The 27600-nt window shown below is 42.5% G+C and overlaps 2 protein-coding genes and 1 long non-coding RNA gene across 4 annotated transcripts in view; 1 reads left to right on the top strand and 2 right to left on the bottom strand.

Moving 5' to 3' along the window:
* LOC124310854 (tyrosine-protein phosphatase 99A-like) overlaps positions 1–27600 on the bottom strand; it is a 691797-nt gene that overhangs the window by 138662 nt on the left and 525535 nt on the right. The window lies entirely within an intron of this gene.
* On the bottom strand, positions 459–12465 carry LOC124311456. Its single transcript, XM_046775957.1, has 7 exons — positions 12359–12465; positions 10578–10607; positions 8962–9064; positions 4288–4405; positions 2728–2854; positions 2046–2171; positions 459–679 (listed from the first exon to the last, which is right to left on the bottom strand). The coding sequence occupies exons 3-7, from the start codon at positions 9023–9025 to the stop codon at positions 587–589; spliced, it is 528 nt and encodes a 175-aa protein (XP_046631913.1). The 5' UTR covers positions 9026–9064; positions 10578–10607; positions 12359–12465; the 3' UTR covers positions 459–586.
* LOC124311660 lies at positions 12713–14497 on the top strand. Of its 2 annotated transcripts, XR_006910096.1 has the most exons (5): positions 12713–12961; positions 13022–13090; positions 13153–13415; positions 13511–13692; positions 14171–14497. It is a non-coding gene; the product is annotated as an uncharacterized LOC124311660 (long non-coding RNA). The 2 variants fall into 2 exon arrangements; XR_006910095.1 differs by lacking the exon at positions 14171–14497 and having other exon boundaries at positions 13511–13747.

Genomic DNA, 27600 nt, shown 5'->3' with positions numbered 1-27600 from the left:
ATTACCGTTCATGGAATTATTTAAGAATCGTTTTCCACCGAAAATGAGATCTTTTTATGCTTACCTGGTGGATTTGGATTCTTTACTGGGCCTGCTGTTGTAATACAACGGCTCTTCCGTAGATCGAGGCCATTGGTCCGCCTGAACATACATTTCTTCAGACTGGTCGTAATTATAATCGTAACCGTCCTCCTATATTGCAAGCACAGAAAAGAAATACGCATCGCATTTAATACACAAACTGGATTTTCTTAAAATAAAAAAGGATTACAATATGATCCTTTAAAGAACTTTATAGTTCTCATTCCTGAAAGGAAAACCAGTTTTAATACCTCCTTTGTGTACCGACTACACTCATGAAGTGTGTACGCAATTTTTAAAATTCTCCATTACAGGTACTATAACCCTCTTTTTAAAATGAGGAAGAAAAAAAAAAAGTGTTCTATACATACTTGTGTGGCTGGATAACCGCCGCCATAATCGTAAGCCCAATGCCGCTGATCCGTACTGGTATCGTTTGTTTCGTACGAATTTTCCCGACTGATTTCGGACGATCTCTGCGGCGATGGGTATTGATGAGCAACGCTCAGGTACTGCGAGGCCGACCCGTTGGCCTCGTGATGCTGGACCAGCGGGTAGTTGACCTCGCTTGTGTAATCGCTGTCCTCCGACAGACCAGCTAAATGGAAATCAATTTTGTAAGAATCAACAAGTTAGTCACAGAAGCGAAAAAATGCTTGGCAAAATAATATCGCCAACGCGGGGCGTTATTCAACCATGCAAATCATTCAATTGGCAAATTAAACTGCTAGTTCGAATAATTTTTTTTTTCTTGACAGTCAGCTGATAATCGGATATCGACAGGCCTACACATAAGGAAAGAGACAAGGCAGTGACTAAGGAAAAGTCTTGCAGTACAGCGAAAAAGCAATTAGTGACGGTGCTGCAATAGATGGGGATCAGTGATCAAACTAATGAGATAATGGCGCATCGATGAACTGTAAACGAGCGTTGCTGGTGTTTTCCGGACGATGATCGCCTGCATCTCTCACTCTCTCTATTGATTGCGCTGAAAACTCGACGGTGAAGCGATTATTGAGCCCCAAGACTTTTATTTCGTCATATCTGCACAGCGATCGATGGCGATGTGGCGAGCTTTTGTGCTGCCAGCCAGCAGTCGTCGGTCCGTATGCCTCTCGGCCATTTCCAATAATTCCGCCCCCCGCGTAGAAAACAAAACAACCAAAGAAGACAACAATAGCAGAAACTACTACAAAAGAGGGTTCTTATATACGAGCTCCATAAAACCTCGATTCGACGAGAAAATCCAATGGGCACTATATCTAATAAGTTGACTGGCATTGTGCGAAGGAGGAAAAAAACTAGAGGGGGAAAAAAGAATCTCAATATGGCATAAAACCAAATTTATTTATTTTTTTTTTTTTTTTTAGGGATGTGTTTAAGGAAAAGGGTTTTTGATGTTGTTACTATAGGGAGGAAAAATCTCGACATCAATCGATAAGGGGTATATTTAGAGAGCTTCGAGTATTGTACGCAAGACCACAAGGATTATTTATTTTGATTAAAAGAAGAGGGCAAATGGTTGGCTCTACGGCACTGCGGGAGCAAAGGATTATGCAGCCTTAATGGCGCTGGTAAGACTTCACATTATACATCGTTTTGATTGAAACACGGACTTTTGATGAGATTGTTCCTTTCTAAGAATCCTCTCTACGTCTTCAAGTTTAGCCTCTGCTTCCATTTTCCTTGCTTGCCAGTCAATTATTATTAAAATATGAACAGGGAGATGGTGGAGGGTAAAACCGACTCCTCGGGGATAATGAAACTTCCTCTGCAGCTTTCCTTCGGAGTTGAAACTTATTGTACAATGCCCGACAACTGACTATGATGGCCGAGTGACTGACACTATATAATCACGCCCATTTCCATGGAAACATGCAGTACAGCCGCTCTGGTATTATAAAGATTTTGTTTTTGTTTTTTGGTTGCGAGCTTTGCGGCCGCAATGGATTAGAAATACGTACAGTGAATGAGGAATTGTTGCTGGCGCCGCCTTCCGCCGTCTCGCATCGACGACATCTCTTGGTCCAGCACGTGGTTGTATGCCTCCAACTTACGCTGCATCCCGCCGGGGTCCACGTCTTCAGAGTCTTTATTTATTTGTGTGGTAGATTTTGGTTTTTATGACAATTTTTTTTCTTATTTTTTAATTAGAATTGTTAGTGGGAAAATAAAAGATAGTACTAAAAAAAAGAATCGCAATTGCTTTTAGCTCTGAAGGATATCCAAAGAAACAATCAATTTCTTTCATCAATGTCTCAATCAAACTTAATCGGCTAAGCGTCTGAGCAAAACTAGAAGGTTTACATCGGCTACAAGATTCAGAGTTTCACGAGACACAATGGTGGATATTTACCCCGAGTATGAGTGACATGTCATTTACTACTAAACTGCCTTTGGGGTATAGTGCGTAACACGCAGTTAAACTATAAAAAAGGGCAACTTGTGGATACAAAAAAAAAAGACAAAAAAAAAACTGGACAACCGTCACTACGACAATGTCCCAGAACTACTTTGATGGCTCGACAGCTTGCTAGAAGATTATAGTATATAAGTGTATAGATGTGCGACATGACCAACAAAGCTGGATGACGAGATACGGAGATTGTAATGATATATAGCTATTAGGGCTATGAAAAGCTTTACCGTAAGGCAATTCGAAGCGGCAGTCGATGAGAAGGTAATCGCCAGTGGGATTTCGGGTCCCGACCACCACTCCGTTTTCCATGATCTGCTCTGCATCCAGCGACATCCACTGACCGGTTCCTTCCTGCTTAGACCCGCGGTAAAGAACGGGTGTTTTAGTTGGTACAAAATTCTGGCGGTCACTTTATCGCCAACTCTATTCATCCGTCAAGAAAATTCACATGACGGGTTGGTGGTTTGACGGGATCGGGGGGATCGCTTGGCTCGATTTCTATCGATTGGCTTTCGGGCAAGCAACTGGAAGAGGGGTCCGCATAGAGAGAGAAGGAGAAAGTTACTAACGAGAGTCACTTGGTCAATTGTCTCCCAGTTGCTGAATGCAGGCGACTAGCGAACTCTAACGAATTGGATGCGAATAGAAGGCCCGTTAAGTGCTGACTAGGCGATCTGGCTTGTTTACCGACTAGAGTAGTATGAAGACTGCCATTGATGCGTCAGGACTGAAAACAGGAGGGACGAACCAGGAGGGGGGGGGGGAGTGGAAGATGAGGATATATAACGACGGCAATATATAGTGTGTCTGTGCCCTGGCTTTTATGAGGGGCTAAGGTGGTAAGAAGATAGAGAAATAATTGAGAAGAGGCAAAAGAGCCGTACGTGGGACGACAAAAACGAAGGGAAAGCCAAGATAGGGCACCAAGAAGGATGGACTAATAGGATTGGTGATGTACACTCCCCCCCCCCCCCCCAGCTCAAACTGGTAATGCGTTGACAACCACTGGCCTCTCGTCCGCTCACGTCCGCACATTCAAAACCGAGAAAATCTTACCGTTTCGACGAACTCTAGCCCATGGACGTTATGCTGCTAGACAGGGGAGCGACTGGAGTCTAGCTGTGTCCCTTCTACACAAGAAACACCCCGCGTTATACTGATTCCTACACGTTATTGGCCCCTGTCACCTCTAAGAAATATCAGACACAGGATAAGAAGTCAACTTTAGGTTTCATCAGATTGTCTAATGTACTGAGCTGCCATCCGCTTCGGTAAAATAAAAGTTGAATTAAAGGGGTGGAGGGAGAAGCGGAAGGGTTCTTCCTGTCCAATCGATTTCTTTTAGCTCCAACGATCAGGATTCAAACTAATTTGAAAAGGAGGGCCGGCCCGGTGCGATGTGCGTGAGTTTTCGGTGGCACTACGATTTGATCAATTGTTAATACCGCACGAGCGGATCTCTATTTACATCTAGGGAAGACCCAGTCAGTAGTGTAGAAACCCAATATACAGTTGTACAGATGCAATTCTGCGTGTACGCATTTCCTCCCTCCATCGCTCACGGGCGAGATTGTTTTCGGCCATGCCCTGCGTTCGACTTAATCCAAGTTGAGTCAAATTAAGAACAATCTGTCCTACACTCACGACATCAGCTGCACCAACTAGGGAACGATATAAGAGTTACGCACGAAAGGATGTCGTGCGTTAAAGATAATGACAGAGTCGAGCTAGAGAGAGAGCAGAGAACCGAGGATAATTCCACAAGAAATGATGGCGGCAGTATATACTTCGTTTGAGTAGGGGACTTGGTGAAGTGGAAGCCAGTAGTGTCCCATGGCTTTGTCCCAAATGAGCCCTTTGTTCCAGACTTCGATGAGTAGACCCGTGTCCAGACAGTTGGTCTCGCTGAGTATACATACAGAACAGAAAAGCAAACAGTTAGAAGCGAGCATTCACAATCTTGCACATTGATTATCTATAGGTCATGTACTTAGATTATTTGCTATTTATTACAAGAGGCATCATCTGAAATTCATTTGTAGGATGTTGAAATGTTTCACGTCTACATATCGTCTAAAAATATTCCAAATCAATTCTTAAAGATACATGTAGGATCACGTAGATCGCCATATTTTAGTTTTTCTCGACGAAATGAATCTTAAAGCAACTTCTAATTGGATCAAGTTTGTCTGAGCGTCATATCAAACGGCAACGTCACTTCTCCTTTGAAACACAGCCCGGGAAAATTGCCCGAAGCACGCGTTTTGTGATGCTGATTTCATTGCGGAGAAAACTCGAGTTTGCATGAATACATTATGCGCAATACTGCCTCAGTTCTACTATCTACACTGTAGAGTATACGTTGCGCGTGCTATAGAATAATATTGTAATGCACAGAGTATAATGGCAGACATAGTCGTTCACAGTTCAGACTCTATATCCCTGAGCGAATCATCAAGCAAACCCGTTGAAAAGTTTGTTCCTGGAAATGAGCGTCGATTGTTGCAGAGCGCTGCAACAGCGGGTCGGGTATTATATGGAAGTTGGCCATAAAGCTTTAGTCACTTGAAGGTCCCTTGAATATGATATCATTCGAGTCAGGTCTTGTTATGAGCGAGTCGCTCATCACGAAAGAAAAGATGGAAAACGAGACGAATAGAATTGAGATAGTAGTTGCCAAACACGAGAGATGTAGAGCAAGGGCATATCAGCTTAGTGTGTATATATCGCTGACGGCGGAAGGCCATCAGGGCTCGGTGGCGTTCTTGTTAATTTATTATTTACAAGCGTTTTGTTGTAGCAGCAAAAGCTAAATAGAGCAGAGCCGTTCTATAAATACTGTGACTAGTTTTTGGACTGGCAGAGCAGAGCGATAAGAAAGCATCCATCAGTCTGTCGCCGGAAAAAAGAGAGACTTGATGAAAGGCCAACAAATAAAAGAACAACAGAGAAAACAAATGAGAAACATATCGTCTCTGTAATCCAAGGCGAAAATAAAAGGCGTCGTATATTAAAGTCGATGCATTCTTAATTAAATAACAAATTTCTTCCCCCCGTGTAAGCCGAAAGCCAATAGAGTGATCTTTTTTCTGGTGAACGATTTAGTGCCGAAATGATCATCGGGCGAGATATAACGAGAAAATAAATACAACTCCAGTAAATTCAAATTAAATGTTGACTGTTGCGATACAGCCAATAACAATATCTGGCTTCTCCTACATAATGACGAGTTTATACGGCTTGTCGGAGCCCTGCCGCAATCATCTTTATTGTTCTTCGCTAATGATCTGTTTCCGCAACCCAATGGAGAAAATCCCGATCATTTCGGCGTGCCAAATGCTTCACACATGGGTGGAGTTTCGAGCGGGAACTTCCGTCGGAAGTGGTGCGCTCTTCCAAGATGATATTACACTTAAAGATTGTGGCTCTACATCTACGAATGAAACTTTGGCCAATTTAACGCAGTTGCAATGTATACTGCGCATCTATCTCTCTCTCTCAAAGTCTCCGGCGACCTAAGGCAAATTACAAACTCAAGCCCGAATCCGTCCATCCAGCTGCTGCATCCGAAACCTTAGTTTCGCCTCCCACCCACTTGCTCTAACAATTTTAATGCGGATTATTTAAGTAGCTAGCGTGTTTTACGGCTTTGTCCCACCTACGCCAATATGCTAGTCGTCTCGCTGGTAGATTTCTGTGACTGTCAGTCTGCTTCTATCTGCCCCGTCTAATTGGCATATTCATTGGCATTATAGTTTTGATGTGATGACTTGTCTCTGTTACGCTGATCCTCAAAGCTGACACGCGAGACACACAGTTGATGATTAATAAATGAAAAAAAAAAAATATCTTTCTCTAGTAGTAACCCGCCTTCTTAGCTTCGACTCTTAAAACAGAATCAGCGTACGTATATCTGTTTGAAAATCGTCGGAATAACTAGATCGATTTTTATCTGATTGCCGAGGAAGAAAACAAATTGCCCAGCGCTGATCGCCTTATTCACATCCAGGCAAGGATTTTACACCGTAGTGAGTCGAGGAAAAATAAAAATAAAATAAAAGTCTGAGAAGCCTTTATTAGAATCCTATAGCCTGCAAGCTGCTCTGCGGAAGAAACTATAGATAGACACCGATACTATATTTATATCCACCTTCTGTTGACGACGGAACTGTTTTCAAAAGGCAATCAAAGGGGCTTCGTGAATAATGCAAAAAAAAAAAAAGTTCGATGGCATCGCCAAACAAGCGCTAGATTTCCCACTCGGCTCAAACCTTCGGGGGGAGGCGTATAAAGGAAATCGTGCTGAGAGGGGGGGAGGAACATGTGGAACGAAACTATATACATTCGATCGACATTTTCACATTGGCAAGTCCCGAAGATCGCCCCCCTGCTATCTCTTTCGTGAACGCCGGATGAGTTCCCTTCATTTTCACAGGGTATTACACACTGGGGCTTTACACGATTCGCCTTTTATTTCGCCCAACAACTACGAGGTGTCGAAAAACCTACAGTGTCTAAGAGAGTCTTTACAGTTTACACCATAGTACTACTACGACTACTACTAGCGGTGTAGTTTTAGTTTGTCAAGTAGGAACTGGGCTGTAGACGTGCGTCACTTCCCAGGCTCACTCGACCAGCACTCAGCACTTTCTACATCGATCGTCTTTCCTTTGATTTTTCTCCTTTTTTGTGTGTGTGTGTGGCTCCGATGTGATTCCTTTGCCAACAGTTCCGGCCGTCTGGCTCTCAGCCCCCCGCCCCCTTTGTTCTGTTTGTTCCTTTTGTGTATACCACTGATGGCCTTCTTTCGTTCCATTTTGTATTTTTCTGGTGGGTGGAGGCAAGTTGTTATTGCAGAAACTCTTGCGACGGTTTTTTGTTTTGTTTCTAACGTGGAGAACCTTGCCATCCGATCCCACGCGATAAGTTGGTGGCTTTGTGGCACGCTCAAAGGTCGTCGCAATTGATAGCTTCTCATTGGTGACCTACATTGTACGGGACAGCGACGCTCTCCGCTGGGCCTATATGTATTTCATTTTGCCAAGGAAATGCCAATCGTTCATGAATCTAGACAAACCGGACATGACTATATCGGCTTACTTTTGTGTCGTGATATATTTTCAATTGTTTTCTTTTTCGAGGGCTTTTCAGCGCGTTCGCCCATAAGACACACGCGGCTATAGAGCCCAGACCCGTTTGTGTATGGCGCGACACACGACATACAATAACAGTTGACCGTCGTTTTCTCGTCCAAAAGGTGGGTTGGCGTGTCAGGCGACACGCCAGCACCCAGCAATGACAGCGTCCAATCGTGATCCATCAGATGACCGGGTCACAGTGTCACCAACATCGCGCTTTAGATATTAAACAGATGAAAGAAGTGCCCCCAATTTTCTTTTAGGCGACGCAATTAAAAACAATCGACTAACATGTATCTGTTTACGCCCAAGTCAATTCAAACGAAAAATTAATTGTTTTCAACAGATAGAAACCCCCAAAAATCAAACCGCACAACCCTGAAAGCAAACTTTCTTTTTTGAACGTTCGTTTTTCGTGAAGCAATAAAAGGAACAGTCCAAACCGATAAACCTAAAGTCCGCTGGATTGGAAAACTTTTGTTACCCCCCCCCCCCCCGTCGATGCTTTTGCGATGCGACCCAATAAGTTGTCAACATCGTTACACGCGCAAAAAGGTCCCGATCTGCCAGAGTATATTGACCTACATTTCTAAACGCGGCTTCTGTAAGCCTTTTGTACGTGTATATCGCACACAGCGCACAATAGCCGTCCGTCCAGCTCGCGGCGATGACGTCAGTCGACACCAGCTCAATCTTTTTTTATTTCTTATTGCCTCAACCGAATAACTTCTTCTTTGGGGGGGGGGCAGCAGCTCTCGTGTGATATTATTCAATTTCGGGACCCGTCGTTTGACGTCGGATGTAAAAGACTCGTTATGGCGTCGAACTGCGCCAACTCGCCCTTTACACAAGACTGTATCGAGCCCGGCTGAGATGGCGCGGAGTGACCGTTGAATAAAGAGGCGGGTCGTGCGGGTTTCGTGACACGCAAACGCAATGACAACACAGTCAATCGGATCTATCAATTTCAGCGAGCGACGCCTGCAGTTCTCCGCTTTCGCCAGTTTGGCCAACATCACTTTAATATGGACGGCGGACGAATTATTGATCTATTGGCTAGATACTACACACAGACGAGATAACGGGACCTTTCCCGGACGGACTTGCCAATTCAAAGCGCATTTCTTATTATGCAGGTTTTATGATAACATCAAATACAAAACTACGTATGTAGCTATAGTATAAATATAGAGAGAGAGAGACTTCAACAAACATCAAGGCGGTTCCAATAATCAAGGAACGAGGAAACTCTCTATATGAAAATCAAGTCTACTACTCAGACTGAAGTCTAGAAATATAATTGTAGGAAAAATGGTGACTTACAATAGAAAGTCTTGTTCCCAAGCGGGATTGGCCCCCTTGACGGTGATCGTGGTGGACTTGACATTTTGCAATTGGAGAGTCACGTACGTGTTGAGCTGGTTGGCTGTGTTGTTGTGAACCGAAAACGAAAAATTGAAAAGAAAAGAAAACACGATAAGTGGACAAACGAATATGAGCAACTACCTTCCGTGGGAACATTGTCCCCATTTGACTATCACCCATTCTGGGTCACAGGCAGTTTTATACAAAAGGTATATTACGACGCAATAATACTTGGGAAAAAGAAGAACGACGACGTATACGACGCTAGGCATCGTATGTTTACACGGGTCAAACATAACACAATCGACAAACCATATAGTATACTATAGTTATAGGCACTATCACATAAAAGAAAGGGAAGTAGAGTAATCATGGAGCAGTGTTGGCCCCGGCGACATTACACACACACACACACACACACAATCGAGAAAAAGCGATCCTCGACGGCTTCCTTTATCTCCGATTCAATTTCCTTCATACACTTGCGGAGGTGGTGGCCAGCTGTTTCTTACTGACCTTTTTGAGAGCCATTGCCATTGACGCAACGGTTTGCTTTTACCTTGATGATGTATATACGTAGAAACAGACTGCCCCCCCTCTTTCACTCTCTCCTAGACACGCTTATTGCTCTGAGCATCCACGCTGAAAGGCTCTCTTTAATACCTATGACAAAAGATCAAACGAACCAACCAAGGGGGAAATGAAACAAACAAGTTTCGAGTCTTCTTCGCGACTCGGTAATTGTTTTTTGTCGGCGCAATGAAGACGACGGCAAACATCGGTCGTTCAGTGTTTTGGAAACCAAATCTACGAGCAGATCTATATATATGTAGGGCCCCCAAGTTTCTTCTATATACTCTCACTCCCTCCCTGGGCTGCGTCTGAATATAAACGGGGTTCGTCGGGAACGTCGGGGTTCCAAAATAAATCAATTGCAACTTGTCTGCTCTGTATAACCTGAACGTCTGCAAGTCTTAATAATAAGAGAACGTCTTCTCTGTCGTTGGAAAAAGCGAGCAATTTTTTCGGGAGTGGAAGGTGGTGGTGCTGGTGGCATCAGGGGCGTTTGCTGACATTGAACCATCTCGCATAGATCGATAAACTGTTGACGCAATGCCGTTTACTCTGTTCGTTCCCCCCCCCCCTCTCTTTCGGTGCACATCAGACGCAGCGCGGCGGGAAAATGGAAATGACTCCCGATGCGCATCCATTATCAGCGTGAAACAGCTGGAAATGGAGAATGTCGTAACAATCGTAAAAAAAAAAAGGAAAACAAAGGAAACTCTCTTCGCCTAATCAGAGCGGCCCTGCATACATTTGAACGCCGAGCCTGAAATTTAGAATGTCAAAAAAGAAAAAAAAATTCCCGCGCGGAAATCAAAAGGGATCAATCCCGCATCAGCGGGGGCGTAATGCGTTAAAAGTTTTTCTGTTCCTTTTAGTGTGTGTGTGTGTGTGGTCTGGTGTGTCGTGAGTGATGGCCGCGTGAAGAAAAGCAAGAAAAGAGCCAGTAGAAGAAGTAGACGATGACATCAAACCGACAGCACAAAAGGAAAGAACGTGATAAGACTCACCACTTGGTCCCGCGAACTTGGCCCGTTTCACTGTAAAAAAAAACGACAGACAAAAGGAGCAACGTTAGAAGTCGGTCACACTCGTACAATACACAAGACACACTACTACTATAGCGTACACACATAGTTGAGAGATGTTAACGCCGGGGTATAACAGACACATACAGGAAATGGCGCGTTGTATGATTGAATGATGTACGAAAATCTTGTCAATAGCTTCTGTCGACCTTTCGGCCTTCCGAGAATGCGCATCATCACGACCTGCTCAGGAGGAGCCAGCTCCTAATCACTGACACGACAAGGGGGGAAGAAGAAAAGAGCCTCAGATATATACAGATAAAGTGTATAGCAAACGTGCCGTATTAGTCTGCGCCAAAAGGTCAAAAAGTCTCTCAGGAGAATTCCCACCAGGATCTTTTTTTCTTTTACCTTTACCCTTTTATGAAACAGCTCCTCACTGAGGGAAAGAAATGAGCACAGACTAACGGTGGGGTCAATGGCTATCCTATGAAGACCTCTAGACACACTAATTACAATCGAGATATTATTTACATCAGACTACAGTTACATGAAAATTGACGAGTGTAGGATGCTAAGAGCATTCAAACAATGTAGAGAAAGTGGGGCTTTTCTAGTTGCCCGGGCCTGTTGAGATCCAACAGGCAGAGACTAAGATGGTTGGAAATGTTTACGTTGCGTCGATTACCAAGGGGCGTTCTTATTACAAGAAAATGTTTTTCTAGACGGAAACATCGGTCGCAGAAAACAAAAAAAAACAACTTACTAACTCGAACGCCATTTCATAATGGTTCAAGGAACATGATTGATGATGATGGCATTTTAAGTAACAGATAATGCTGGATTATTTAATTATGTTCAAGGAAAATTTCTACTATAAACACTGAACTAGACTGTCATAATTAGCGGACGCCCCAATCTGACATTTTGTAATTTGATTTGCGAGTTATACAGAAAATCAAGAGATACGAGAAGCAATCTGACCACCAGTGATTTTGTTTGTGAGGGCCATCTATCACAAACAGAGAGCTCTTTCTCGCTCGCCACTAATGCGATACTAAAGACGGTCCGAGAAAATGCAACTCAAATTAATTAGCCGGGATGATGAGAATCAAGAGGGGAACTTATCCGAATACCCCCCCCCCCCATCGGTGCTGCTGACCACTTCCCACTCGCTAATGCGATTGCGAGATGCTGTTTGAGCGTAGAAAAGGGGAAAAAAACAAGACTTTATCAAGACAATCATCTTGCCACTGCCATGTCCGAGGTATACTCATCAACCTCCATAAGTGCTTAAATCAGCTACTAGGAAACTGAGAAAATGGAAATCCCCACTGATGACCGCGCGTTCTAGTCTGACGGATGTACACTAGATTTCAATTTATGTTAAGTGCGTCTGCAACAGACAAGCCTGCACCCTCACCTAGCAACGATGTGGCGTCGCCACCGGAGAACAGATTTATGCCACGAGCTTGTCAACAGTCGATGTGATAAAAGGGAATTCGAGGAACACATGTAGAATCGGGAAAGTACAGTGCGTTTACGTAAGATTTAGCTATGCAATTAAAGGTTGGAAAACAATTACAGCTGTCGTGACAACTCTTGTCCACACCATATCAAAACTATGGGGAAATAGTTTTTTTCGATAACAACTGTTATTTATAGGCCAAGAAAAAGAGGATATTCCAAATCAATAACTGTGTGATTTGAAATTCAATACAGTCCACAATACAAAAAAAATATGGGTAGAAATGGAAACTTACTCAAATGAAATTTGGCCTCAAAATACTTAATGGTCCATCAAGTAATGAGAAATCGTGAAAAAAGGCGCGAAATGATCACAAGAAAATTATCATCAAACTGCTTCACCGACGAACAATACTTCAATGAGGCCAAATGTACTAATGGGGTGGGCCGCCAATTCACCCGGGGCTGTGTTGCAACTTCAACAATAATTAAATATGTATTTATTATTTTTCGAAGATAAGTACAATAAATATTTTTTAAATAAAACTCTTTAATCTACTGACCATAATTTAGATTAAATTATTGTTATTCAATTATAAATATTGTTCGTGGTGGTATTTGACAACGTGGAAACGTCGGGATGAGTAATGTCCGAGAAAGAAAATGGTGTGTGGTGTTGAGAAAATTTGTTACAAGAAAAATGAAAGAGTAAAAGATTACTAAGATTTTCTAATAATGTGAGTTAGTTGAGAAATAATAATCTAGTAATTGGGCAATTAATGTCACTTTTACCCCAAATTCTTGTTTTTTTGCTGCCTGATTGAGGGATTGACTAATGGAAACAAAGATAATTAATCAAGTAGATTTTTTTGTCCCAATAGGGCTCACAAAGAACAATAGTGATTAGTCAAATTATTGGGCTGTTATTAATTAATTCTCAAAATGTGTGCACTAAATAGGAAACCAAACTTTAAATGTCAGATCACCAAATAAAAACAGTCAATAGTTTTTCGCTACTAACTAATGTGGTATGTAAAAATCATATGATTTATAATCTCTACAATAATATAACTATAATGAAATTTTGTAGCTCTTTAACTGACACGACGAGTAAGGCTTCAATTCCCTGAGATGTTAAGGAAACCGACGTCTTTAATGCCAAGTGTGTCACTACTCCGGGTAACAACCCAAAACTTTGGAGAACATGAACGCACTCAACCGGATGGAAATGCGTACCTCAAATCGCCCAGCAACGATTGATGATCCACATCCATCCACTTCAAATCGAATGCGACATGGCAGAAGAGAACAAATTAACTCAAAACTAATATGTGCCGCCGCAGTTATGCAATTGTAAATAATATGCAGCGGAGATGAGTGACTTGATCATTTTCGCTTTTCCTCGGAACGTGCTACGAGGGTTTCATTAATGTCTCAAATATTTACAGGGTCGGCGATACGGGGGGTGAGCGAGCGGTTCAATGTGCGATAGCGAATATGAAACGTTTACGAACTGTGACATCATCATCCATCAGACGGCAATTGACGTCAGCGAGGACGTGATCACTTCCCAAACTATACCGGAAGCCATACTACTTTATAGCCCCTGCGATCGTGAAACTTTGATGACGTGTGTTCAACTTACTTACTCCTCTTATTTAAAAAGTTATATATTTTTGCTTCAATCTTTGCTGAAACAACTTTTCTTTTCTTTAATCAAACGAGGGGGGCGGAAGCTGAGTGTAAAAGATACGATCTTTCTTTATCCTGAAATATTTTGGATCCAGTTAATTAGAAATATTGTATAGTCGCCGAGAGCGAATGTCACATTATATAAGTAATAAGAACGCTGCATGAAACATGAATCTGCAGGTGGAGATTCATAGGAAACAGGATCCAGCAAATATATAGAACCTGGTATTATTATTACAGAGCGACAATGCACATTAGATAATATCCCGATCATATCTAATGACTGCGAAAAGGCTACATAACTCGTTGAAATCCAACACTTTGCATGGCCGACTTGGTTTTATGAATTCATTTGAAATGATACTACGCTTGATATTTTCTATGATTAAAACCCATTAATCTCAATTTAAGTCTAGGCTCAAACCTGATTCTTCCAGTTATTGCCTAGCTGTGGGAAAGTGGCCTCGCGTGATTTGTAACGTGCGACGACCGTCAACACCTACATTAGCCCAATCGCCGATAACCGCAGCTTAACGGGACTAATGACGTGTTAAAAAGGATCAGGTAATATAATATCCACGTCTAACTACGTCATAATAGAAATATATAGCCGACGGACTATTAGCTCGGGGATTATCCCCAACAGTGGGTGGGCAATATCCATCCCGGCACGACCACCCACGGCCAGCACGCGGAGACTATATAGGATATACATGTTCGCCGAGCGCGTGTTGTGTGTCGTTAACAGCGAGGGGTCGGCAGCTCAAAAAAGTAAGGTTTTTGGCGGTAAAAAAGCCAAAGAAAAACGAGAAAATGTTACAGATTGTTTTGAGGAAAGAAAAAGAAAATGAAAGGTAGAAAAGGCAGAAATGGGTGTTACAATAGGAAAATAAGCGGGAATTTAGGAAAAAGGATAAAGAAAAGGGAAAAAATAGATAGAAAAGGTGAAAATCCGGTAAAAAGACAAAGAAAAGGGGGAAAAGTTACGGAAAAGAAAAACTTTTCCATAAAATGCAATTGATGCAAATCATGGAAATGGGCCTAAGGGCTGTCAGCTGATTTTGTTGAATACGCCCAACAACACCAGCTGGACTCATCAACTTAGTTTCTGGCGTAGTGTTTGATCCTGATCCACACGTTGGGACTACTGTTTAAATAGTGAAGTGAGGGATTTATTAGTTGTGATGGCTAAGAGTAATTTGGAGGAAGATATTTTTAACGTGTTAAAACAACGAGGTATTGAGCTTAACACTCACGTTGAAAATATCTTTCGGTTTACTGGATATAATAATGCAAGGACTCTAGCCAATTTCAATTGCGCAACCGGTGTGCAAGAAATCGAAGAATGTGTGCGCTCCACTTTGGGAAAAAAGGAACGCCATGTCAAGATGGACAGCCAGAAGAGAACGGCGACTTTCGGCGAGTGGTTCGCCGATGACCCATGCGATTTTATTTTTTTCCCTGGTGAACGCTCGGCAATTTTGCTTGCTGTTGACATGGCGAAGACAATTGTTGCCGAGTATGATCAGCGGAAGCGAAAGTTTGTTTCGCTGGACGGTAGTAGTAACAAACGACATCGGTTAGAAGACGGGAATGATACGCGATTGACAAGTTCTACTTCATCTTCATCTACTCCTTCAAATACGGAACACACGGCTGGCTCCAGCAATGCGACCGGGAGTCACACATCAATTCCGTCTTCTGACGCAACGCAAGTTACCAATCAACAATCTTCACAACCGCTTATGAGAAAAGGCAAGACATTAGCTGATTATCTTTTCAGTTGGTTGGAAAAAACGCAATATGACATTGCATATGATTCGTCGCAGTGCCAAATTGACTTGATAAATCCCCGAATTACGTGTACTGCTTGCAAGATTCGCAAACCTTTCCAAGTCTACGAAGCGAACGGTTGTTGGAAGTTAGCAACAAACTTTGTCAACCATTTGAGAATGTGTCACAGATCGGTGCCTGCAATCGGAGCTGAGCCGAATGTAACCCCGGCCCCGGCCAACGAATCGCCCGTCTTGCCAATCAATGAGCCAACAGAAGGAGCGCCGACTGTGAATTTTCAGTAACTGAGGGTAACTTTCCAGCCGTTACTCTCAGTGAAGAAAAGAAAAATTTGCTGGATCGGATCAATGACCAAAGGAAAGCAATGGAAAGCAAAAAGAAATATGGATTTAGGTATCGCGACGATGTGTTGAACACGTTTTGCATGCTTGCTTTCCTCACCGGAGGAAGACGTTTCTATGAAATGCAATGTGAAAATTTCCCCGGAGTTTACCCCAGCGTTCGCACTATTCAAAATCAAATAAAGAAGTATGATTTTTCAGTTCCCGAAGGCACACTTAATGTGAAAGGTCTTAAACAATTTTTGATTTTGAACAACTTGCCTTTAACGGTGTGCATATGTGAAGATGCGACAGCAATAGTAGGCCGAAGGGAATATGATAGTGGGACCAACAGTGTAATGGGATTCAGCCTGCCGATGGAACCAAATGGTTTGCGCAACGCTAATTTGGCAAAGGTGAAAAACGCTGCAGATATCGTCCACCTGTTTGAAACTCTTCCTCGGGCGTCCGTTGTGGTCGTCGTTATGGCGCAACCCCTAGCTGATGTTCCCGGTTTACGCATTTGTAGTTTTGCTAGTGATAACCGATTCACTACGGAAGATGTGAAAGCGCGGAAAGCGACCATTGCAGCAGCTTTAGAAGCAGAAGGGATTTTTATGCTCTCCTATTCAGCGGATGGCGACGCAAGAGAGCTCAAAATGGAGCGACAAGACTTGGAGCTAGGGAAGAAACCTCCAAAAAGTATAACATTTCATCCGCTTCCAATAAAATGTTAAATTTACAATCAATATTTTACAGGGTGTAGTACAGAAGAGGCCTTTATGTATTCATTAAAAAAGTTATGGCCTTTTTGGGCCGCAAATCGTATTTGCCGAGGTATTTCGAATCAAGACACGATCCACGAAGGTACTACTTTTGTTAACGTTTTTATGCCCCAGTTTAAATAAAATCACAAAATTTTTTTGTATAGCTGCCAAAATGAGGGCCAGAATATTAAGGGCCGAAAAATTCTTGGCAATTGGCAATAAAATAGCTAGTGTTGCACATTTGAAATCCCTTTTACAGATGTTTGGTAAAGACGTTCATCTGTTGAAGCCGGAGGATTTAAACGCTAAAGACAAAATGAACTATGCTTCATGTGAGAGACTGTGCCAACCGCACGTTCGAAAGCTGTTGAAGGAAAATGTTCCCAGTAGGTTTATTGTACCTTGCCAGACTTTTTATAAGCAATCGTTACAATCAATAACGCTTCCTATTTGTGCGCATAGATTCTGAAGGAACACAGTTCTACCTCAAACTAATGCATTTTGTTACCTCGAGCTACCTCGATAAACAATTGGATCCGGAAGAAAGAATATACCGCATTTGGTTTGTCGTATTCAGTTTTCGTTTATGGCGCTACTGGATTTGCTGTGACAAAATGTACACACTCTCCGAGAATTTTGTAACTTTAAACTGTTACCTTTCGGCTGAGATCAATGCCCATTGCCTTGTGCTAGTTATTCTTGAGTTAACTGACCGACCAGAAGATTTCAAACCATGGCATATCAGCAGCCAGCCAGCGGAAAGTTACTTTAGGTTGGTTATTTTAATGCTTCCTTTACAACACTCCGTATTATAATCTATATTTTTGCAGGTCTGCTCGATCTCTTAGTTCCTCGGGGTCTACCCAAGTCAATTTTACAGCTAGGGACTGCTTTGTAACACGCTTTGCTAGGGTCGATGCACATAGTGCCCTAACTGCAAAAGGAGTAAAAGATGGTCTCAATTTCCCCAGGTTTACGCGTTCGTTTGAAGACACGCGAAGCCACCCAAGATTTACGATGCCAGGAATAGAGCAAATCAATGATGTCCTTTTAAGAGCACGAAACGATGCTGAGAATGCACTGGCTACTTTAGGTATATAAAATAGTGAAATTCTCAACGCTCTTGCACATACGTTGCCTATATCACAAATTTATTTAGGCTTACGTGCCAAAGGAAAGGATAAATTTGACTTCCCACATGATTTGAGTCAACAGCTCAATCCGACAAATGCCAAGAAGAAAAAAATAGTCCCCTCTACTGCAGGTCATCATCCTCGCAATTTGCATGGTTCCACGTTACTTGATGAATCCGACGATTGCGAGGCAACAGAAGCCACTACCGAGTCGCCTTCTACAATTCCGTCCGTACTGTCTACTCTACAAAGTGAGGTTCTTGAAGAGTCTTTGCTAGGAAAAGTCAACAATGCATCCTTCAAAACAGATTTTTCTGATGCGCACACCTCCAATCTAGAAGAAACGCGATACGCTCTGGTTACCAGTAATGCTGGTAACACAAGGACAGTTCTCAAACAAACCATCACCTGGCTTCTGGAAAATTCAGTAACAACACGCAGTTCCGAACGACTAATCCGCGTTAAGCAACCTGCAAGCACACCGGATTTACGGCATTTACACGTCACAACAGTAGAAAAAGCAGCCATCCAACAAGGCGATTGGTGTGTTTTTGAAACGATCGAAAGAGACGACTATCTCCTTGGTAGAATAGAAGTGTTAACTCATGTTAACGGAAGAACGAATGAGAGGTTTGTTTCTGAATGGAGGTGGGATGAAGCTGGGGAAAATTGCGATGTTCAGGCTCTTTGCTCTTGGTTTAACATCCAACGGTCTGATGGAACTGTCACAGGAAAAGTTGAGGAGACCGCAATGATAAGTAACGGGTATTTCCCGTGTAAATATTATGTATGCAGTGTCCCTATGCCTATTTTGGACGAAGAGAAGTCCCTTCGCTTGTCAGAATCGACAACCGATCAACTTAACCTTTTTTTGAATTTACTTGAGAAATAAAAAAAATTGGCAACCTAGCTTTAGCCTTATCATTTTCACCGTTTGTGCAAAGAAAATGGTAAACAGTGCAACAAGAAAGACAAAAAGGGGATAGTGCAACAAAAAAAAGGCAAAAAGAGAAAAAAGAAATAAAATAAAGACAAAAAAAGAACGAAATGAAAAAAAGGGCTAGGAGGGGTAAGAAAAAGGAAATAGGGGGAGTAGAGGTTTCGGAAGATAAACAAGGGGCGAGAAGCGCTAAAAATTACATATAAAAAGGGAAAAAAGGCACACCATTTTTTGTACTTTTTTGAGCTGCCGACCCCTCGGTTAACAGCAGCATGTGTATGTATATAAAGGATGTAAAAGGGGCCTTTTATGCACACACACAATAGGACTCGGTACACACAGCCGGAGAATAAGCACCCACACAGCACAGAAAGATCCTCTCTAACTGCACACACACACATATTATAAGGACCGCTGAAAGTATATAGCGCCGGGAGTACATAGTTGGCTGACTCTCCCGGAGTCTTATATAATGTTCTCAACTGATATGGAGGATGTCACAAAAGGGCGGGCCCCGCTAATAAATAGTCGACGTTGTCGGGATAATATAGAACTCATCCAAGTGGAAATCGATTGGTCGTGACATGTTACTGACTTAATCAGTTTGACTCTCCTATAGCGGGAAAGGCAACCCTCCAAATAAAAATTAGTTCCGATATTTTATCAGATTTTCAATCCGTCCCGATCATTTGACGTTTAGTCTATTTGGGTCCGTGCCGAAATAAAGGTCTCTGAGTATACCTCACACTTATAGTTAACAAAATGTCTTGGTCTGTATTATTATATTAATAGCGGCGGCGGTGGTTGTGCTGTGATGTGTGTTTACTATTTGTACTTTAAAAGCTAATGTTGTCTCTCCAAACGTTCGCTTCGGTTACGTTGCGAGGGACGGAGCGAGCGAGCGGCCACACAACGTGCGGGATATTTCTCATAGTCGCCGCCCGTTGTGTGTGTGTAGCTGCGCTGCGCGCTCGGGTTGCCGTGGAGAATCCTACGGCGCACGTCTGAAATTCTTCTGACGCATATTATTGACATAAAGATTTCCCTCCCCCCCTTCTTCTCTCTACTACACACATATACCCCTTTCTCTCTCGTTGGCTATTCTCTACGGAACTCGAGACTCTTTTCGTTCGTTCGTTTTTTTCCCCCATCCAGCTTGCGCAACCCGCGTTTATCTTCTTTTTCTCCCCCCGGTTACATGTACGTATATGTTGAATATACTAAACACACACACATTTTCTAACCAATAAATGCAGGGCGGAACCCTATATTGTACACTATATAGACGTTGTATTCTCTTTTTTATTATTTTTTGAATTTTCCAACTGATGCGGCAAACCGAATTTTTGAGTTTTTCATTTATTTCTCTTTAATGCAAAATGGCCGCCGTCGATATTATATACCATCCTGGCTGTATACATGCAGCAACTGATGTGCGCTCTCTCTCTGCTGGTGTATTGGTTCTTCTTTCCCTTTATCCTCTTTCTTATTATACGACGCGTGCTAGATCTCTTATATAATATAGCTGCGTACAGCAGTCAGCCACAGCAGCCATAGCCATAGCCCCCTCCCGCCGGTTCACCACCACTGCACATCCATATGCTCTTCTTTTTTGCCTTCGATTCTTTCAATCACGTCGGCTGTTTCTCCTTCTGTTCAACACACACAAGATCCCTCCTCCTCCTCCCAGCACATTCTATATATTATCCCTTTTTCTTTTATTTTCTGATTTATATTTTATGGACAGACCGCCGTCTGCACTACCTCCTCTTTTGTTTGCGGCTTTTTTTTTTTCGTCTCTTCTTATTTTGGCAGCTCCAAAACGCGGACGACGTCTCGCGTGAATTCTATTATGCAGTCCCGCGTGATCACAACTGTGACAAAAGAGAGAATAAAAGCTCGGAGGGATATATACTGATCTCTGCGGGAGTCTTTAAAATCTATTTTTTTCTTTTCTTTTTGTATAAATCATCGACATCTCGGGAGTCACACAATAACCCGCGAAAATTTGAAAACGAAAACAAAAATTGGTCAACTTTAATGCGCGGTTCTTTTGGACGAGTATCTGTGTTTGCGTGTTTTTAGCTTTTACTTTTTCTGCTCCTCGACGTTGAAATTGACAAAAGAAAACGGGAGCGAAACCCCACAAAACGTTCAGCTGATGCCCATCAATGGCGGATGTGTTTATAATATTCACCGGTCGATGTCGTTTTTCGACTGTCGGTTTTTGTAGAGTTTCTGTTTTACCAGCGCCGTGTGCTGTTTATATTCTTTGCTGGGTGGTGGGTTCGTCAATAAATCACGTCGACACCCCGATAGCCCGACCGTCCGGTTGACTGTTGTGTAGTACATCCCATATGATCTTGTCCTTGACTCTTCTCCGATATCTACATTAACTATGCATCGTTGTTTAGATCAATAATAAAAATGGAGCGGACGTTGTTTTGTATGCTGCTGCTGGAGACGCTCCCGATGACCTTTTTTCTCTGCTGTTTCTTTCTCTCCGGAGTCCGGATTGCGCTCTATCGTTTCCCGTGTCTGTCAGCGATGCTCCACATTGATCAAACAGCTCGAAAAAAGAATAAAGAGAAGCGCAGCAGCAGCAGCACAACTATTCACATCATTATACATAGTATCGGCGTGATGAATAATAATCAGAGAACCAAACGACGACATTGGCGCGTAATACTCAAAACAGCAGAAACGAAAAACCAACGTCAATTAAAATCACAAATCCACGTTATTATGAAGCCAAGACGAGATCGCCCTTGTTATTATATGAATAATTACGGAACTCCGGAATGAATAGATATTACATAACGGTAATCTATAACAACGAGTTGATGTTTATCTCTCCATCAGCTGAATAATAAATCTCATCAGATTTTCGATTTCTCTCTCTATAGTCTAGACAGGTCGACGAGCCTATATCTTCTTATAGGAGGCTATCATGCTCCACTATTGGATTACTCATCCATCTCGCGGATGGCGAGTGCCCCTGCCAGAGAGAGCGACGAGATGGAAGGAAGATGTAGGCTATCCTATAAGATGCTGTGTGTGTTGTGCATATAGGGCCGAGATTGGCCGTCAACTTCATATATCCCTCCGCTTCTTAGCTGCTGCTGGAAACATCTTGGCTGGCGGTGGTGGTGGTTGAACCGCGCGGCCTCGTTTCATCCGTGAGTGGAATAAGAAGGATCTCTCTCATTCTTGGTGATGGGAGATGAGAGAAGGAGGAGCCCGCAGAGCGGAATGAACAAGAACCTCGTCTCAATCCTATACTATACTTGGCTGCTACCTATGTACTTGTCGTTCGCTTTCATTTCTGAAACCCAGCAAAACACTTGGGCAAATGGGTCGCTAACCTCTTCGCCAAGTGCTCCTGCCACTGGGCTGGCACGACTTTGGAAGAAATCGCTAATTATATGCACTACAACTTGACTTATTTGATTGGCCGCTAAACGGTTCCAATAAATTCTTTGATGAATCAAAAGTCAAATGACCAAGAGTCGGGATTACCTGATTTCATGATTCCCACAAGTTGGACAGGTATAAGAAAATATACTTTGACCAAGTTTGTTAGATTATTATAAACCCCTAAATGAAAAGTCTAAATAGAAAACTAGTTGATTTGTTTGATGTGTGTATAGCAAATCAAAGTTGCTTGCGTATGTTCGCATACGTCGATGGCGCGCGGAATAAATAAGCCAAAAGTTCGGCCAACCAGTCCAAGTCTCTATAGAGAATGCGAGGGAGGCAAGTTTGCAGTAAGTACACGTATTATTATTAAGTCGACGTGTATATAGTTTCACGTTCAACAGTAGTATATAGAAAAGTTCAAATCTTTCAAATCTAAAAATAAGAAGAAGGAGGAGGAGGTAAGCAAAAAGAGACTTTTTTCTCGGTCCTCTTGGAGTCGCTCTTGACTTTGGACTGATCCGCTTTTCTGTTGCTGGGCCCACCCAAGTTTGAGAGAGAGGCACGCGACGCCCTGCAGAGCGTGGGAGCGTCTTTATAGCCTAAAACCCCCACCACCATCAACTCCTTCGCCATCGAAACGTGCGCGCCTTCCACGGCTACTTGTTTGATCTCCTCCTTATTCTTACCCCCACCTACCCACCCACCGTCGGAAGAAGTAAATAAACAAGAAATGCTTAAAAATGTAACATTCTTTGACTTTAATGCTGATGACCTTTTTCATTTTCTTTCGAATCTCGTTTGCAAAAGTGAATTTATTTCAGACTCGGGGAACTGAATTTCTTGGATGCTAAATTATAAGCGTTCTGAGTGAAATGCTTGACGTGTATGTGGGCGTTTCTGTTTAACACTACGCAGTTTATAAAGGAGTATAATGTGAATATTTAATGATGGAATCAAATTTGAAATGTAATAGCGAATACCTTCAGATGAGATGATCAAATGAGCTTACAAACTCATCATTCTATAATTGCAAGTGTATGCCTACAAAACTCCTTGGGGAGTGACAACCTTGTTAATTATTTGATGGCCCCTAGGCACCGCGGATTTCAATCTCTTATAGATTTATTTCGCCAACGCGAAATTCAAAGGAAAGCTTTTTTTTTTCTTTTGGGCCTTTTTCTTTTGTAGTAATCAGACTGCTATTCAACGTTCACGTGGCCATCATAATTGATTACTGGACAATGAACACGACACTTGGAATTGATGGCTGTAAGAATATGCCGAGAAATCAAGTCTAATATGGATCGGATTAATACGCCAGCAGTTAAATTTCAGTGAGAATGGCGAATCACCGCCAGGAGCAATGGTTGCGCAATCGGTCGGTTCACTCGATATTGTTCGTTAAATAAGAAACTATCAACAATCCGATGAGAAAACAAGTCAAACCGATGCAAAGTTCATTTGAAACCCTTCTGTCTAAATTATCAAATGAAATTTAGTTCCCTGAATTCCCATCAGCGATAGTCCTTCCTTCATTTGTCATACGCGATGAATATACAGTCAAATATCTACACGTTGTTGCCTCATAGCTAATCGGCTCCTAAATTGGTTTAAAAACAAAACACCCGCCTTTCACACGACCAAAGCTAATGAGATCGTAAACCCGGCTACTTTGATGTCCAATGTTTTTAAATGGGGATGCAATACTTTTTAAAAATTCGGCCTTAGTTTGTCATACTTTAACTTTCGATCTCAATTTTTCCTCTGCCCTTTATTACCAGTTGATGTCATCAGACTCCACTTCTTTGAGCTATGATTGCTGTACAGTGGCCCATCAATAGACTATACTATATATAGACTCAATTTGCACTATAGTCTTCTTTTTTGTTTTCGGTTTATAGATGAATGGTTGATAGAAAAGAAAAAAAGATGGCAGGGTTGTTTTTATGTTGTGTCTAAGGTCTATCTGAGCCAACATTTGTTCAACTATTATTATTGATATATAAACAGCGAGAGAAGAGACGAGCGCCAACTTATTGATCGGGCGCGGGTTCTCACCGCTTTCTCTGCATACAATATAATACACATCCCAGCAGCATAGCACTCCCGACACGACAGTACGTGCTGTAAATGTGCATATCGACATTAATACACGAGGAGAGAGAGAGATAACACAACGCACTCGAAAGTTATTTTCAGTTATATCCGATATGTGTGTGTATATATTTATTATTACGGAATTATTTTTTAATTAGAAAAAAATAAGAAATTGGACGTCACCACCACCACCCGGAAACATTTTTTGTTCTCGTCTGGATCGGACGGACAAACAAAAAAAATCATTCCGGATATTTTTTTTGGTCAATGCTGGGCTGGGGGGGGGGGGGGAGTGAACACACACATCACCAAACAACAAAATAGAATTTTTTCTTTCATGGAAAGAAAATGGACCATATGTTTTTATAGGTCGTCTGGATTGAATGGTAAGAGAGCGATAGCCTTGCGGCTATGTGTGCGTGATGGGATATACATTCAGACGCCAAAAATATTCCCGAATTCTTTTCTTTTTTTTTTTATTTTTTACATATAGGACCGTAGCAGTTAGACATAAATAAGAGCTCGAGATGTTACTGGCCTGCTCCAACTGTGGGCATTGATCAAACGAAATTCATCCAATATGTGTACAGAACGGGAGAAGAAAAAAGAAAAGTGGGCGAATTGAGACAGCAGAGGGAGGATCCTCAAATCGGAAATCCATCATCGAGGCCAGTCGACACCAGACTGCTGTGCAATCGCCCGATGACATCATCATATAACGAACGATATATATAATAGAGAAATCCGAATTTTATATAGATGATCCCTTTGACCGGAAATCAAATCAAATGTACGTAGTAGTATATAAGAGATACGTCTCCGGACGTGACGCCGATGTTGCGTGCGTGATAATAATCTAGCCGACGGATCTTGTCGCCTTTTTCTCTCTCTGCAGCACAGACAAAGTGTGTCAATCTATACAGAGCGCGCACCAGACGCACTTCTCGTCTCGCTCTTTTGTTTCAGGAGCGCTGGCGAGGAGGATCTCGCCAGGCGCTGCGCAAGGATCAGAGTCGCGAAGGAGGAGTAGGCACTTGCTCCAGCATCTAATCCATCCGTATATACATTCATAGTTTGTAGGGTGTCCTAATGGCCAGGAGCCAGCCTATATATATGAGACACAAGACATATAATCCCAAATATAGTCTTTTATATCAAGTGTTATACGGGGGCTATATATAAACATAGGACATGGACGTCGAGATGGCAAGAACCGATTAGGAGCCAGAGAACTTGGGTGTGGAAATTGGCCCTTCGGGACCCATACCCTTCTTTCTATGGGGTTTTTCTTTCCTTCACCTTTTTATTTTTTCGTTTCGGGATCAAAACATATAAGGCCTATCAGGTTCCTTTTGGCGTCACACCATTCCACACACATGTGACTAGGTTATACAGGACAAGAGTCGCCAGGATCCAGTGGCCGCCGCCGGTCATCCTGGGCATCATCAGGAGCGATCAGGAGCTGTTGTATTCGTCGAGTCAACATTTTATCAATCGATTTCGGGCGTCTTAACGATCGCGCGCGACTCTCACACACACTTTTCTATCTCAAGTTTCAGGATCGCGGCTGCAAGTTGAGAGATCCTTCTTTTATTTATATGTTAGATATAATGTGTATTATATAGAAGGAGAGATGAGAGACTAGTCCTAGTATATCAACGCAGAAGAAGAGTCTTATTCTTTCTTCGTTGGTTCGTCCATCTTTTTTTAAATAGACGTGAATCCACTTTGACGGATCCTGGTTTTCTTTTTCTTCGTGTATATTTATTGACATTTTTTCACCGGCCACCGCTTCTTGCCTACAACCTTTTTACCTTTTCTTTCATGTTCACCAATGTATTATAAGCCCAGCAGCACGCATGGCTACTATATAGTAGGCTTTTATATGTTAATGACGTTCTAAAAAAATAAAAAAACTTTACTCTTTTCTTTTTCTAGATACCCAACGGCTCATCTCCCTTTTAACCTTTCACTCACCAGCATTTCTTATTTGCTCCCCCCACTCCGTGTATTTTTAGCGACACTTAACAAGTTTCCATCGGTTGTGTGTCTAGGTACTATATATTCAACTGCGACGTCTCCTATTTGTCTATTTTGTGCGCTTTCAATTCCCCAGCATCTTTTAGTTGATTTGTCTCCGAGCTTCTTCTTTGCTGGATTTCTATTCTCGTGCGCGGCAGGATCGGTGGGGAGTGAAAGATTCATTGGCGACCAAAGAAGAAGAAGAAAATCTAATAGTAATATGTATAGAGAGACTAGAATGAGACCCTGATGCGACCGAGTATACAGGGATGGCCGGATCGGAGGAAAGCGGAGGGACAAAGGCGGAAGGGGGGGATAGGAGTGTGTTCTCTGATTGTTTCTGAGCCCTCGGGACGACAATCCCGGCAACTCGAGAGAGAGAGGTCTATATACGTAATAGTGTGCACACACACACACACAGCTGGCAAGGCATACAGGGCCTCTCGGACCCGTTGCTGGCTGTACTGTGTGGCGGCCGCAGCCGATTGAACGGTCGATAACGCGTTGTGGGGGGGTTTTTGCTGGCGCTCCAGCAGTGAGAGAAGCTCATGGTCTATAGTGTATGGGGAAAGAGAGATCATCGATCGACAGCACCCAGCTGTTTGTTATTCCTCACGCTATAGATTGGTAGTATATAGACGTATAGTCTATAGCAAAGCTCCTTTTTTAGATTTGTCAGAAACTCCGAGCTCTGTGTGTGTGTTTCTAGTTCCATTGGTATATTGTCTCCTGTTGTTTTGCCTATGGGGTGCGTATCATTTGACACCAAAAGATTCAAATGACACACGCACGCCGAGCCGAAAAAATGTCCGCCTCCAACATCATGCCGGTCCCCTTTTAAAAGCCGGAAGTAGTAGGAGTCTCATCGTGATGACATCACGGCTCTGCATGATTTAGCTCAACGTTTCAAAACCTTCCGAAAAATCTAAGCCAACGATTTTTCCCACCTTTTTGTTTGTTTGTAAAAGTTTGCGGTTTCTTATATTACGTCAAAGATTGTGGACGGCTGTGTCAATCAAAGCCAACGGTTCGCCGAAACGCTGAGAGAAAATAGGAGCCGCGGGGAATTTCCGGCGAAACCATGGGCGAATTACAGTTATAAGGAGAGCAGTAGCCTTAGATATAGATCGTGTACACATCTATCTACACCATTTGGCTGGCATGTTTGGGATGTATCGCTGGCGTACGTGACGCAAAACGACTCTCACTTCTAACTGCACGTCTGTTACACAATCTAGCCGACATCCTATACTATATAAGGTTGTCATGACTAGAGTGTCGATTGATGGCCGCAAACAGCACTGTCGATGCAACAACAAAAACAATACACACACAGATAAACTAGTCGAGATT

Source organism: Daphnia pulicaria, chromosome 8 (genome assembly GCF_021234035.1).
Source record: "Daphnia pulicaria isolate SC F1-1A chromosome 8, SC_F0-13Bv2, whole genome shotgun sequence".
In the NCBI taxonomy this organism is placed as follows: Eukaryota; Metazoa; Arthropoda; class Branchiopoda; order Diplostraca; family Daphniidae; genus Daphnia; species Daphnia pulicaria.
Note: the sequence above shows the minus strand (reverse complement) of the source record. Positions and strands in the feature narration are given on the sequence as shown.

Bases quoted from the DNA above. Each gene is read 5' to 3' on its own strand.
- LOC124311456 (XM_046775957.1), bottom strand. From the start codon at position 9,025: ATGTCAAGTCCACCACGATCACCGTCAAGGGGGCCAATCCCGCTTGGG. The intron at 4,406-8,961 runs GTAAGTCACCAT...ATGTATACTCAG, and splicing joins TGGGAACAAGACTTTCTATT to CGAGACCAACTGTCTGGACA. The intron at 2,855-4,287 runs GTATATACTGCC...CGCGGGTCTAAG, and splicing joins AAGTCCCCTACTCAAACGAA to CAGGAAGGAACCGGTCAGTG.